Source organism: Solanum dulcamara, chromosome 2 (assembly GCF_947179165.1).
Source record: "Solanum dulcamara chromosome 2, daSolDulc1.2, whole genome shotgun sequence".
Lineage (NCBI taxonomy): Eukaryota > Viridiplantae > Streptophyta > Magnoliopsida > Solanales > Solanaceae > Solanum > Solanum dulcamara.
In genome coordinates, this window is record NC_077238.1 from 76,028,023 (window position 1) to 76,040,068 (window position 12,046).

A 12,046-nucleotide genomic window follows, 5' to 3' on the forward strand; every position below is an offset into this window, starting at 1 on the left:
AAACGATTAGTTCTAACCTTACTCTAATTTTTTATAAACCTCAACATCTAATACTTGGTATCATAAGAGTATCTATCTAAATTATTTTTAATTTTCTTAAAAAATATTTCACTAATTAAAACAGTAAGAATAGATCTGAACAAAATGATAAATGTTCTCTTTTGGAAAAAAAAGAAGTCAAATGCTTAAATTATTGGACTAACCGAGAGGACAATAAGTGTTGTTGGGACCATTTAACAGATACTTAGACGACAAAGAAGCAGAATCCTCTCTATACAGTGAATCGTTACAAATACCCACGTGAAACTTCCAGCAACTTTCTCCCAATTTTCCATAAACTAATTCTATTGAGCCGCCCGCGCACATTATTGTTTTATTGGTTGAAAGCTCAACTAAAAACGGTAATTAATGTCAGTTGCTTGTGGAGTTGAGTGTGTTTTGGTTGTTGGTTGTCTCCGTTGGGCATGGAAGCGCTGCACCTACATCGGCAATGACGACAGTGCCACGTGGCCGGAAGCAACTTACGAAGAATTCGAACCAGTTCCACGTCTTTGCCGTACAATTCTAGCTGTGTACGAACCAAATCTCCATAAACCCAAATTCCCGCCGCCGGGAGGGTACCGGTTAAACCCGGATTGGGTGATAAAACGGGTCACTTATGAACAAACCTCGGGTCGGGCGCCGCCGTATTTGATCTACTGTGATCATGATCACCGGGAGATTGTGCTTGCTATTCGAGGCTTAAATTTACTTAATGAAAGTGATTACAAAGTATTGTTGGATAATAGATTGGGGAAACAGATGTTTGATGGAGGATATGTACATCATGGGTTGTTGAAATCTGCTATTTGGGTTTTGAATAATGAGTCTGAGACTTTGAGTAAGCTATGGATTGACAATGGAAGGAGCTACAAAATGATATTTGCAGGTAAATTTCAATTTCAGCTGCACAAATCGTTCAATTTCAACTTGAAATCATGATTTTAAATTTTCCAATAAGTTTGACTTGTACTTCCTGTGATTTCAATTTTTTTAAAAATAAAACTTGACCAAAAAAAAAAAAAAAGAATCCATAATTTTATATTTGCAAAAAAAGACTCATACTTGGCGTGAAGAAGAGATCGTTTGTGTCAGGTGGAAGGATCTTATCAAAGAATATCTACTTAGTTACCTGTGAATCTTTATAAAATTATGTGTACTTGAAAGTTTGTAATCACAAGGAACATGGAGATATGTGATTTCTTTATTCGGTGTGTTAGGAGTGTCTGGGTATTTCAATATCTGATTTGTGAACTATGATTTGCTCATTTGGTAAGATTGTATAAGAATTGAAGAAATTTGATAGTTTTCACTAATCATGAGGTTTTCATGTTTATAAAAAAAAAGAAGTTACAACTTAAGAAATTTAAATGGCAAGTCCAAACAAAATTTCAACTTCAAATCAACATGATTTCAAATCACTTATTTGAAATAGATGTCCAAACGGGCCCTTAGATTAAATTCTTCTAAATTTATACAATCTTCAATCTCAATAAAATTTTATATTTTTGGATTTGAGTTGCATTTTAACCAATTGAAACCTATTTAGACTTGAGTGATTGGGTGGATTACTTAAAAATGGTTGATTTTTGCTGCCACTATTTGCAGGGCATTCTTTGGGTTCTGGTGTGGCGTCGTTGCTCACAATAATTGTGGTGAATCATAAAGATAGGTTAGGGGGGATTCCAAGGAATCTTGTTAGGTGTTATGCAGTTGCACCAGCAAGATGTATGTCACTCAACTTGGCTGTTAAGTATGCTGATGTAATACACTCAGTCATATTGCAGGTGAGTGTCATAGCTAATTCAAAATTTAACGTCATTGGGTGTAGACGTAACATGAATTTCATATTTTGAAGAAAAATTTTAGATTAGATATGTAATTTGAATCGAAAGACACTATCTTTATATGTTGCATACACACATGGTGAGAATGCTTATGCAAAGCCAAAATCAGCTTATTTTCTTGCTCATCTTAAGCATAGTACGAAGTAGCTCGCCTATTGTTGAATGGCCTTCATAGCCTTAAGGCGATCTATCCAAAGAGCCTAACCCATAATAGATTCAGCTAAAGTTATGCTTAAAGAAGATGTTCTAATGCATGGTCCTTTTGTAGATTTTACTGGGATAGAGAGATGGACTAGGATGGTAATAGAATAAGATAATGCACCGAGTTGATTTAGCTGAAAACTATTGGGCAGGATCGGATGAGCAGGCTGCAAATTCTACCTAAATAACGAAGTAATGATCAGTGTATCTTTCTTTTGATTTACAGCGAATTGAATCTTGACTATCCGTGTCTTATGTTAGTATTAGAGAAGAAAATTATAAACAAAAGGTATTCATATCAAGGATGAAGTGATTAACACACCTTTGGTTCACTGTAGTGGATCTAACCCGAATTTTCACCTTTCAAAGAGACAAAAATAAAAGTAAAGCAAGAAGAAAAAATAACATGGGAAATTGTGAGTGGTCAGAATGTGTATGCTATGCAATGAATTAGATGGCTTCTTTCCTTTAGCTTTTACTGATCTGCTTGTTTGTTTTCTTTAAGTGATAAATAAACAGACAAAATGCGCTTCTGGTGAATTTACTATGCCATGACTTGGGTGGTTGTTGCATTTCTTTAGCAATATCTCCTCTTTTTTTTCCCTTTCTTATTTATCTCCTTTGACGTTGAAAAAAAAAAATCATCTCTTTTGAACTAGTTTTGCACTACCTCCATGAATTGCTGACGGTAGTTGTGGTTGATTGAAGCAACTCTTCTATTGTGTTGCTCTTTCTCTGGCTGTCCCTTGGTCCATGGTACTGAGGCGATTTAAAAAAGAACAATTAGGCTTATATTCTATCCTCTCTTCAATTCCTACTGATGAAGTGCTACATTAAAGAAGTTCTTCGCCGTAATCCCTTCGATCCACCCCCTAGATGGAAAAACGGTATACTGTGGAATTTCTACCATCAGACTTCCATTTAGTCAAAGTAAATTGTTTAAGAAGCAGACTTCCATTTAGTCAAAGTAAATTGTTTAAGTGTTGTCCTTTGTCTCATTGTTTATCTCGTAATCATTTGACTCCGCCGCTAAAATAACGCCTACCTCTCATCCTTTTCGTTTAGAATAGGATTCTCCTTGGTCATTTTTTCATACCACTCTCAGAGGATTGGCTTCTCTTTATAGACAATATCTTGAAGGACCAAACATATGCCAAATCTTAATTGAAATAGTTGTTCTTACAATTTTGTTGTCTCTTTTACCCATGCCATTACTTGTGATCTTTAATGACGAAATTATCACTTGATGCTCAGAATACAGGGTAACTACGGATGAACTAATAACTTACTCATTCTTGCAGCTAGTGATTAGTTAAACTTAAATCATTGGGCAGCACAATTGTTGGGATATCTGGTTTTATTTTATTTTACTTATGATAAATTAGTTGGGAATGTCTCAGTAAAATATTTGTGATATAATTATATATGTGCTTGCCTGCTCTTTAGTTACTCATGTGAATTAACAATGGTACCATGACTTTTTCTTCCACAGGATGATTTCCTGCCAAGAACAGCCACACCACTTGAAGATGTATTTAAGTCCATCTTCTGGTTAGTACAATTCTTATACGCTCTGTGTGTGCATAACACTGCCCTTGAGTTCTTTATGTTCTGCCTTTGAGTGGTTGCTATAATTATCTCTTATATCAGGCATTAATGCTTTCAACAGTTTACCCTGCCTGATATTTTTGATATGCTTGAGAGATACCTTCATCCCTGAGGGCAGAAAACTTCGAGATCCAAGAAGACTTTATGCGCCTGGCCGAATGTATCACATTGTAGAAAGAAGATTTTGCAGGTAAACCACATTCGTATGAGTAATACTAGTATGTCATTTACTGTCAAAGTAATGCAAACTAGTGATTATATATATAATAAAACCTCTGTCGAATAGTTTCACAGAACCGCCAAACTTTGCGTGTAGTCATTGTGTGCTTTGCTTACCGTCTTCTAAATAAAAAATTATAGGCTCCCTTAGTGATGTTTCGATCTTCTTAATATTCTGTTTTCTTGATTCCATATTTATGTTTCACAGCCTGGCTTATATGTCTATCGAATTGGTGTTGGGGTTTGATCTTTGCCACTATCAACTAGTATGAGTTATTCCAAATACCTGGTGGCTATGATCTCCAAGAAGCATTTTTTTCTGGAAACGGTCTTACTATTTATATGACGTCTGATACTCGATATTGAATGATTCATGTGCTCTTCAGCTGTGGTCACAAAACTATCAATCTTGCCATTATTCTTTGCCGATCATCTTGTTAAATGCTTGGATTAGGATATGCTTAGGTCCCTGAATTATTGCAGATGTTATTGACAAGTTCCATATGAAATGCATCATCATCTGTATATTCTATAGTATTAAATAGTAGTAGATTGCAGAATAGGATAAATCTACATAAAACATTTTCATAGAAGATTGCACAAAAACATTTTCCTCTAAAACAAGAGGACATTTTAATTCGCTGGCGTCTTGGATGTGATTGCAGCTCTCACTCTTTTCTTCATTTTTGTTATGATATTTCGACAACGGTGAAGCTTTAGTGCTCCTGATGTGTAATTTCCTGCTTGACAGATGTGGGAGGTACCCTCCAGATGTTAGAACTGCAATCCCAGTTGATGGAAGATTTGAACATATTGTGTTGTCATGCAATGCTACATCTGATCATGGAATCATTTGGATAGAAAAAGAATCTGAAAAGGCATTTGCAGTAAGTAACATCAACATTCTTTTTCCTTTGAAATGAAATCTGTAGTTGGTCATCTATGATTCCATTTTGGGGATGGAACATGTAAGGAGTAAATGTCTTGACTTTATCGCGCTAAAATTACCAAAGACAAAAACATGAATCTAGTCATTTTGTCATTGATAAGAGGGATGTCTGTCTTCATAAAAAAGAGTCCCTTTGTTAGAAGGTGTAACTTTTTTCATCAAACGTGTAACTTTTGCGACCTATATGAAGCTTCCAGCTTTTCTCTGAATTCCGAAAACAAGTTGTAATCATTGCCTTTCAATGTTTAAGTCTAAAAATACACTGTACTCACCATCTGGATATGTTGCATATAGTGGTACTATAATGTCCGTTTTTTCCATTAAAATATTCAATTTTAAGATCCCCGAAGAGCATAGCAGCAGAACCAGTGTACATCTGCATGTCTGCAAGTCATTATCATTTTCTTTCAGTGGTTACATTAATCAATCAATCAATCAACTATGCCTCAATCCCAAATCAGTTGGGGTAGGCTAGATGAATCCTCTTGTGTTGAAAGGATTTTGATCTTGTTGAGGAAATACTTCCGTGCAGAGACTTAAGGAGGCTAGTGCAGCGGAGACTGCCACTACTCCCCCTAAAGTGCAGAAATTTGAAAGACTGAAGACCTTAGAAAAAGAACACAAGGATGCACTCGAAAGAGCCGTCAGTTTAAATATACCACACGCTGTGGGCGTAGAGGAAGAGGAATCATCAACACAAAAAGAGGAAGAACCCATGGAGGATATAACTTTGGAGGCATCTCAAAAACATGACGAAGATGCATCCACAAGCAAAGCCCGGGGAAGTGATGGAAGAACTAACTGGAATGAAGTAGTTGAAAAGCTTTTCAATAGAGAAGAATCTGGGGAATTACGATTAAAGAGAGAAGCAACTGGTCCCGAGTAGCAAATCTGTTCCAAGGTGATTTTTCTCTCTTTTATCTATGATTGCTGTATGTTTGATAAAAGCATTAGTCATGTTCCAACAACTCATAATTCTTTTGTATCTGTATAGCCTTGTAAAATTTCTTGTTGTTGTACGCCAGCCACCGTTAATGTAAAATCTGCAGTCAAAAGTACGGTTGCAGTTGCAAATTGTTTTGTGCTATAGTTCCTTGTAGAATCATGTTCATGAACTCATAATGTTCATTTGGTTTTCTGATACTTATCCTCTCAATTTGTTATCCCTTTGCCTTGTAACTTTTTTCCTTTCACATTGTCGAGTGTGTGTGCTGGGATGGATAATTCTTGATCATTCGATTACGATGAATGGCCAAGTTTAAACAAGTCAGCCTCTTTGATTGATGCTATGGAAATGTGTTACTTCTCTATAGAAGATGAAGTACCAGTCCTTATCCATTTTTTTGAATTCATTGTTCCTATTACTTGTCTAAGTATACTGTAGTGGTTCAGATTTCCAACCAAATATGTTAAAACAGTAGCAATATTTCTTGGTAATACGCATCTCTACCTAATTATCTGATTTGTATAGAAACTCCTTTTTGGGCTCCCGATTTAGACGTGAAAATAGGCCATTCCTCACCTTACCATCAGAGGTCACTATAAATCTCCCCAGGTTACTCAAAGCCATATTCCATCAGAACTAATTTTCTGTCAATCAATGCAAACTCGCTATCACCTGGTCTATCTCAATGATAGATCCTCTGATTCAGGAGGAAGAGTGGACAATAGACACAAAAACTATCCATTTTGGCTTTGTATTTGCTTGAATAAAATGACTATGAGACCAATTGGTATAACCAAGACGAAAGTCGGCCATAGTAATCCAAGATCCTGCGTGTGGAAGAGCTCTCGCTCCACGATTCAGGTATGTTTGCAGTTAAAGATACTCAAACTTAGAAATGCATTTTTCGTCAATGTGATTGAGTTATGGTATTTTCTCTTCCAGCTATGTGATGCTGCTGCCTGCTCTAGCCTCTAGATCAAAATTTCATATGTGCCCCGTCTTGAAACAATATCTAGCCATGTTATGATTCTTACGTTTGACGAATATATGATTTTATCTTTATCCGTCTTAGCCCTCCTATGAGGGCTATATGCTTCCTTTAAAATGTTGCAAATTACTTCATTACTTGACAAATACCCTGATATCAATCTTATAGAAATTTTCTCTCCCGTCTTAATCGGAAGACTCGACATAGCAAAACGGCTAAATGTGTAGCCCTATTTGTCATTGGAATCTTGTTCATCACTTACATTTGAAAGAGACATTTATAACTTGGCGTATTATGACCATATCGTATGTTATGTATTTATTGCATCTGGTACATGCCATGACCAAACCTGTTAGCTAGTTGCCTAATATGAGTATATGACCATTAGAAACACTTTTCTTCCCTTCTCTTGTTTCACATAATTAACAACAAATAGAAGAGGTTCATCTGAACTATTCATTTAGGAAACAGTGGAGGAGATAAAGCTTTTGGTAAATAGACATGACATTAGAACTCGACACTAAGCCAATCGAGTTGTTGACAAGTTGGCATCTCTTAGTCACAACCAAGAAGAGCTCTGTATATATAGAAATACTTATGGAGAACTACCTGGACAGACCTGTTAAATATCGATAGATGGCAACTTCCTTCATTTAGAGTCGAGAAGAAAAAAGCAAGCACCCTTACGTATGAACCACCTTGAATTTTCAGCTTTATAGCCACTTTGTATTCAGTTTTTGCAGTTAGCTTTTTAGCTTTAGAACTTTGTTAACCAAGTTCAATCCTTGGAGTAAAAGGTCAGGCATAGCCCCTCTTTTACAAGCGTATTTTCAAGTGGCTATAAAATTGTGACTAGTTTGAAGTAAAAAAAAAGGATAATATAGACATCGGCCTCAACTGGCAACTGAACACCCCAACTTTGAAAATGCTCAATTCAACACCTTAACTTGGTTTGGTTTAAGTTGACCACATAAACACCCCCAACTTTGAAAATGCACATCTAGAATGCACCCCTTTAAAGGTGTCTAGATGTGCATTTTCAAAGTTAAGGTGTCCGCTAGATGCACTTGTGTCAAGTTGAAGTGTCTAGATGGTCACAATGAAAGTGGGTGTTTAGTTACCGTTGAGATCAATTTAAAGTGTCTATACATGAATTATGCCCCAAAAATGGATGTTTTTTGAAAGACTATCAAATCGTCCACATAACACTTGCATTAGTTACCGTTGATAATATGTATCATCGCTCTTTGATATGTTGGGCTTTCTTTTTCTCTTTTATTGGGCATATTGTAGAAAGAAAAGAGAGGATATTCATTTGAATTGAATAGCTAGCTGAAACTACTATAACTCTTAATTTTTCTGCTTTAAGAGAAACTTTCTAGGAACGGGTTTATTCAAGAAATTGACAAGTACTTGTTTAATTTTCCCCTGAACCATGTTATCCTTCTTGAATTTATGATTTCAAGATGAAGTAACAAGGACTTTTGAACAAGTGAATGTCAATGGTGAAACAATGGAGCATGTTTTGTGGTCCCTAACCTAAAACAAATGTGAAAACTATGGCAAAGATTCTACAGAAAATGTACTAAGATGAGACTTTAATGATGGACCATCATGTTGTCCAGCATCTTTCTCTGTTGAAAAGATATTTTTTTAAAAAATATAAAAAAAAAATTGGGGTGGTCCTGGTGATTAACATGTGCCAATTTTCTAACTTTACAGTAACCCTTATCTAAATTTATTGAATTTGATATTTCTGTTCAATGTTTTCTGCTTCTACTGTCTTTAAAACTATACTTGATAAGGTAGGCCATTAACCAATTTAAGACCATTTGTACTATTAGGAATCGTGCTGTTGGAGCATTCAAATATAGCAAAAGAAAATATGGCGCTTGTTTGAAAATTTAGAAAGTTGAGTTGGGAGTTTTTGAGTTTTTGCAAACTCTGTTTGAGTTACTTTTGCCAAAAAGAAAAAAGAAAAAAAAAACTCTTATTTAGTGTGATGTTGTTTACTTTTTTTTTTTTTTTACCCCCCATTTTGGATAGGGGGAGGGGGATAGTAATACTTTAATATTTAATTTTAACTTCTAATAATTTATTTAATTTTTAACAAAGATGGAAGTCAATTTTTTTAAGTAAAAAATAGAATGTAGTACAGAAATCATGAAGAGATAAGTGTGTTTCTCAAAGTAATAAATGATAGTTTAGGTATGAAACTCACGCTCTTAATAATTTAGGTATGAAACTCAAAAAAAGAAAATAGTTTAGGTGTGCTTTTAACACTTATCTTTATTAATATCGAAGGTAGGACTTTGTTCGTACACTTAATCTACCCCTCAAATTAAGTACATTCGTTGGTTTCTTTGAAAATTTATTGTGTGTCACTCATATCATTCAGGTATTCCACGGAACAATAGTTCTTAGGCTAAGACCTTATTTATTTTTATTAAAATTAAAAAATCTAAATTAGAATTTATATTTAAATATTAAGATGATGTATTAAAATTTAAATTAAAATTATTATGACTATGCTTTCTCAATGGCTAAACTATAAAAAATGTCTTTATTTATATACATAAAAATTGATTGAGGATGACTGATGGTGATGGTAGCTGACAATAGTGGTTAGCAACGATGAATGATGGTGGTAACTAATAATTGTGGAGATGACAATAATAGCTAATGATGGCGATTCGTGATAATGGTGATTGACGATATATAGTGATAGCTAATGGTTATTATCGATAGTGTTGATGGCTCTTGTGGTTGGTGATGATAATGGCCAACTATGATGATTGGTGGTGATTATAGTTATAGCTGAGGATGATGGTTGTTGAATAGTTAATGGTTATAGCAAGGATGATGGTTGTGCCTAGAAGTAGCGACGTCTGACTTTTAGTTATGTAATATTATTCATTTTAGATCAAGTTTGATTTTTCCTATGAAACTTCACATTGTTAAGAGTGTTCCTACCTTATATATAGGTTATTTTTCTTATTAATTTTCTATATCATACTTTATTCGCACACCCAACAAACCTCAAGAAACACTAAAAAAAATTCTTTAACAACATGCTTCCACCAACAACAATTAGACCCTTTTATTCGCTCCAGACACATAAGAAGATTCCAACACTCTGCTGCTCCCACCAGGAGGCATCAAAGGACTTGTCATAACAGATCAAGATTCCAACCCCAAGTGGGACCTTTAAGACAAACACATGATTATGAAACATTTCCATGGATAAGAGATAATGTCTTCAAACAGAGACAATCTAGTTCGTACACATGATGTTTTTTGTCCAACAAAACCTGTTATCCACTACAATGTCTTCATTTCATTATCCGCTTGACTTTTTTTTTTCTTTTTTCAACTTCAACTCCATCTTAAAACTCAGTTTAGTAGTCACCATCAAGAACCAACTCCGTATCCAACCAATGTTTTCTCTTAAAAGTTTCTAAAAAAAGTTTAAATTGTAAATTAAATAAACCTTGAATTTCATATTACTTGAGTCCCTAAACCACTCATCAATCATATATTGGGACTCAAAAAGTAAGAGAGGTCAATGGTAAAGAGACAAGAGTTACAAAAAGATGCATCAACACACGGAAAACAGAGTGAAAAGTGCAACAATTACATATGACAAGGATTACAGACTAAAGAGTTAACACAAGTACACAATTCCCCAACCTATAAGCACATCTACTAGAACTAATAGGGGCATTAACCAAGAAGAAAATACTAATTAAAAGACCGGTCCAATAAACTAACACTATGTGCGGGGTTCAAAAAAGAACCGGACCACAATTAGTCTATTGCACACTGTATTAGTTTTATGTTTCTGCAAGAGACTATTTGCAGAGCTTCAAAACCATGACCCCTTAGTCATACCACAACAAATCCAACCGAGACCACAATTAGTCTTATTCTACGTAGTCTTAACTTGCATTTCTGCAAGAAAAGACTATTTCTAGAGCTTTGAAACCATGACTCCCTAGTAACAATACGACAATTCTTACCGAAACTATTACAGAAGATAATACTACTAATACCTAAAAAAAAGAGGAAACAACTAAGTCATTACAGTCATCACCATCAGCAAGAGTCCAATAACAAGCCTTCAATTTTTCAGCTTTCCTCAACATCATCATCATCATCATCATCATGAGCAGGCTGTGGCCTAACTTTCCTAGGCCTACCCCTAGGCCTCCCTGTTGTAGAACCAAGATCTGTTGAATTGGGACCTCCAGCAACAGGTGCTGGCTTTGGCTTCTTGGAAGTAGGTGGTGCATTGGGGTCTTTTCTTGGGCGCCCTCTTGGCCTTGGTGGTGCAGATTCAACAGATTCCACTGCACCAGGTGGCAATGGAGCTTTGGGTTTTGGTGGCCTTCCACGACCCCTCTTTGCTGGAACATCTGGACCAGGTTTGATATAATTGTTCTTGAGGAAAATCAGGTCTCCATTTTGCTTCATGTTGTCCAAATGTAAAGGTAGCATCTTTGAAAGCTCCTCATTCAGATCTCCATACTTTGTTTCAATGTGCTTGATTATTGATGACTTGTTTGAACCCCCTTCTTGATTTAGTGCATCAAGGGCTTCATAAATCATCTGTTAAAACAAAACCCCAAAACTTCATTTTCAAGAGACAAACATATGCAGATCTATTTTTAAAAAGCATTCTTGATTATCATATATGCTCATGTGGGTGGGAGCCATCAAAGCAGTAAAAAGAATCACTTTAAACTGCTCATTTTGTTCTCTTCAAAAAAAAATCTAGGGAATTGGGAAAAAACAAAAATTCATTTGGGGTTCTTACAGTTACAAAACCTCAAACTTTTTTACACAGTAACAAAGGCAGAAGGCTAGAATCTTTTTTGTGTTTATGTTACAATGAAGCTAAAGAAACAAGGGTTCTTGCATGTATCTTCAAAGATTGCATCTTTCATCTAGAATTAAGGAAAAAACACTGAAATATATGTAAAAAGATCAAATCTTTTTAACATATAGAACCTTGAAAGCTGATTCTGAACTCAAAATGTTAACAATTAGATGCTAAAAGAAAAAAGGTAAATCTTGAAATCTTGTTTTTTACCTCAGGGTAAGATGGGAACTGGTTGAAGCTTTGAGTAGCCATGTACAGAGAGTAGAGAGAGAGTTTTACAGATGTCCCTACAAGAAAGAAAGAGTGTCAGCTTCAAAAGCACAGTTGAAAATTGCTACCAAGTACTCATAACTTAGGAATTAAAGAA

General features: G+C 35.2%; 2 protein-coding genes across 2 annotated transcripts; one reads left to right on the forward strand and one right to left on the reverse strand.

Moving 5' to 3' along the window:
- The first annotated feature begins 269 nt into the window (after positions 1-269).
- Positions 270-6,019, forward strand: LOC129880778 (uncharacterized). Its single transcript, XM_055954970.1, has 6 exons — positions 270-928; positions 1,648-1,826; positions 3,580-3,638; positions 3,757-3,885; positions 4,666-4,801; positions 5,396-6,019. The coding sequence occupies exons 1-6, from the start codon at positions 409-411 to the stop codon at positions 5,747-5,749; spliced, it is 1,377 nt and encodes a 458-aa protein (XP_055810945.1). The 5' UTR covers positions 270-408; the 3' UTR covers positions 5,750-6,019.
- A 4,391-nt stretch (positions 6,020-10,410) lies between these two features.
- Positions 10,411-12,046, reverse strand: LOC129880779 (HMG-Y-related protein B-like). The gene is made up of 2 exons (XM_055954971.1): positions 11,890-12,046; positions 10,411-11,405 (listed from the first exon to the last, which is right to left on the reverse strand). Exons 1-2 carry the CDS (start codon positions 11,929-11,931, stop codon positions 10,926-10,928), a joined length of 522 nt encoding a protein of 173 aa, XP_055810946.1. The 5' UTR covers positions 11,932-12,046; the 3' UTR covers positions 10,411-10,925.

Excerpts from the sequence above, each read along its gene's own strand:
- LOC129880778 (XM_055954970.1), top strand. The coding sequence starts at position 409 with ATGTCAGTTGCTTGTGGAGTTGAGTGTGTTTTGGTTGTTGGTTGTCTC. Across the intron at positions 1,827-3,579 it reads TACACTCAGTCATATTGCAG|GATGATTTCCTGCCAAGAAC; the intron begins GTGAGTGTCATA and ends TTTCTTCCACAG. Across the intron at positions 3,639-3,756 it reads GTATTTAAGTCCATCTTCTG|TTTACCCTGCCTGATATTTT; the intron begins GTTAGTACAATT and ends TGCTTTCAACAG.
- LOC129880779 (XM_055954971.1), bottom strand. The coding sequence starts at position 11,931 with ATGGCTACTCAAAGCTTCAACCAGTTCCCATCTTACCCTGAG. Across the intron at positions 11,406-11,889 it reads AGTTCCCATCTTACCCTGAG|ATGATTTATGAAGCCCTTGA; the intron begins GTAAAAAACAAG and ends TTGTTTTAACAG.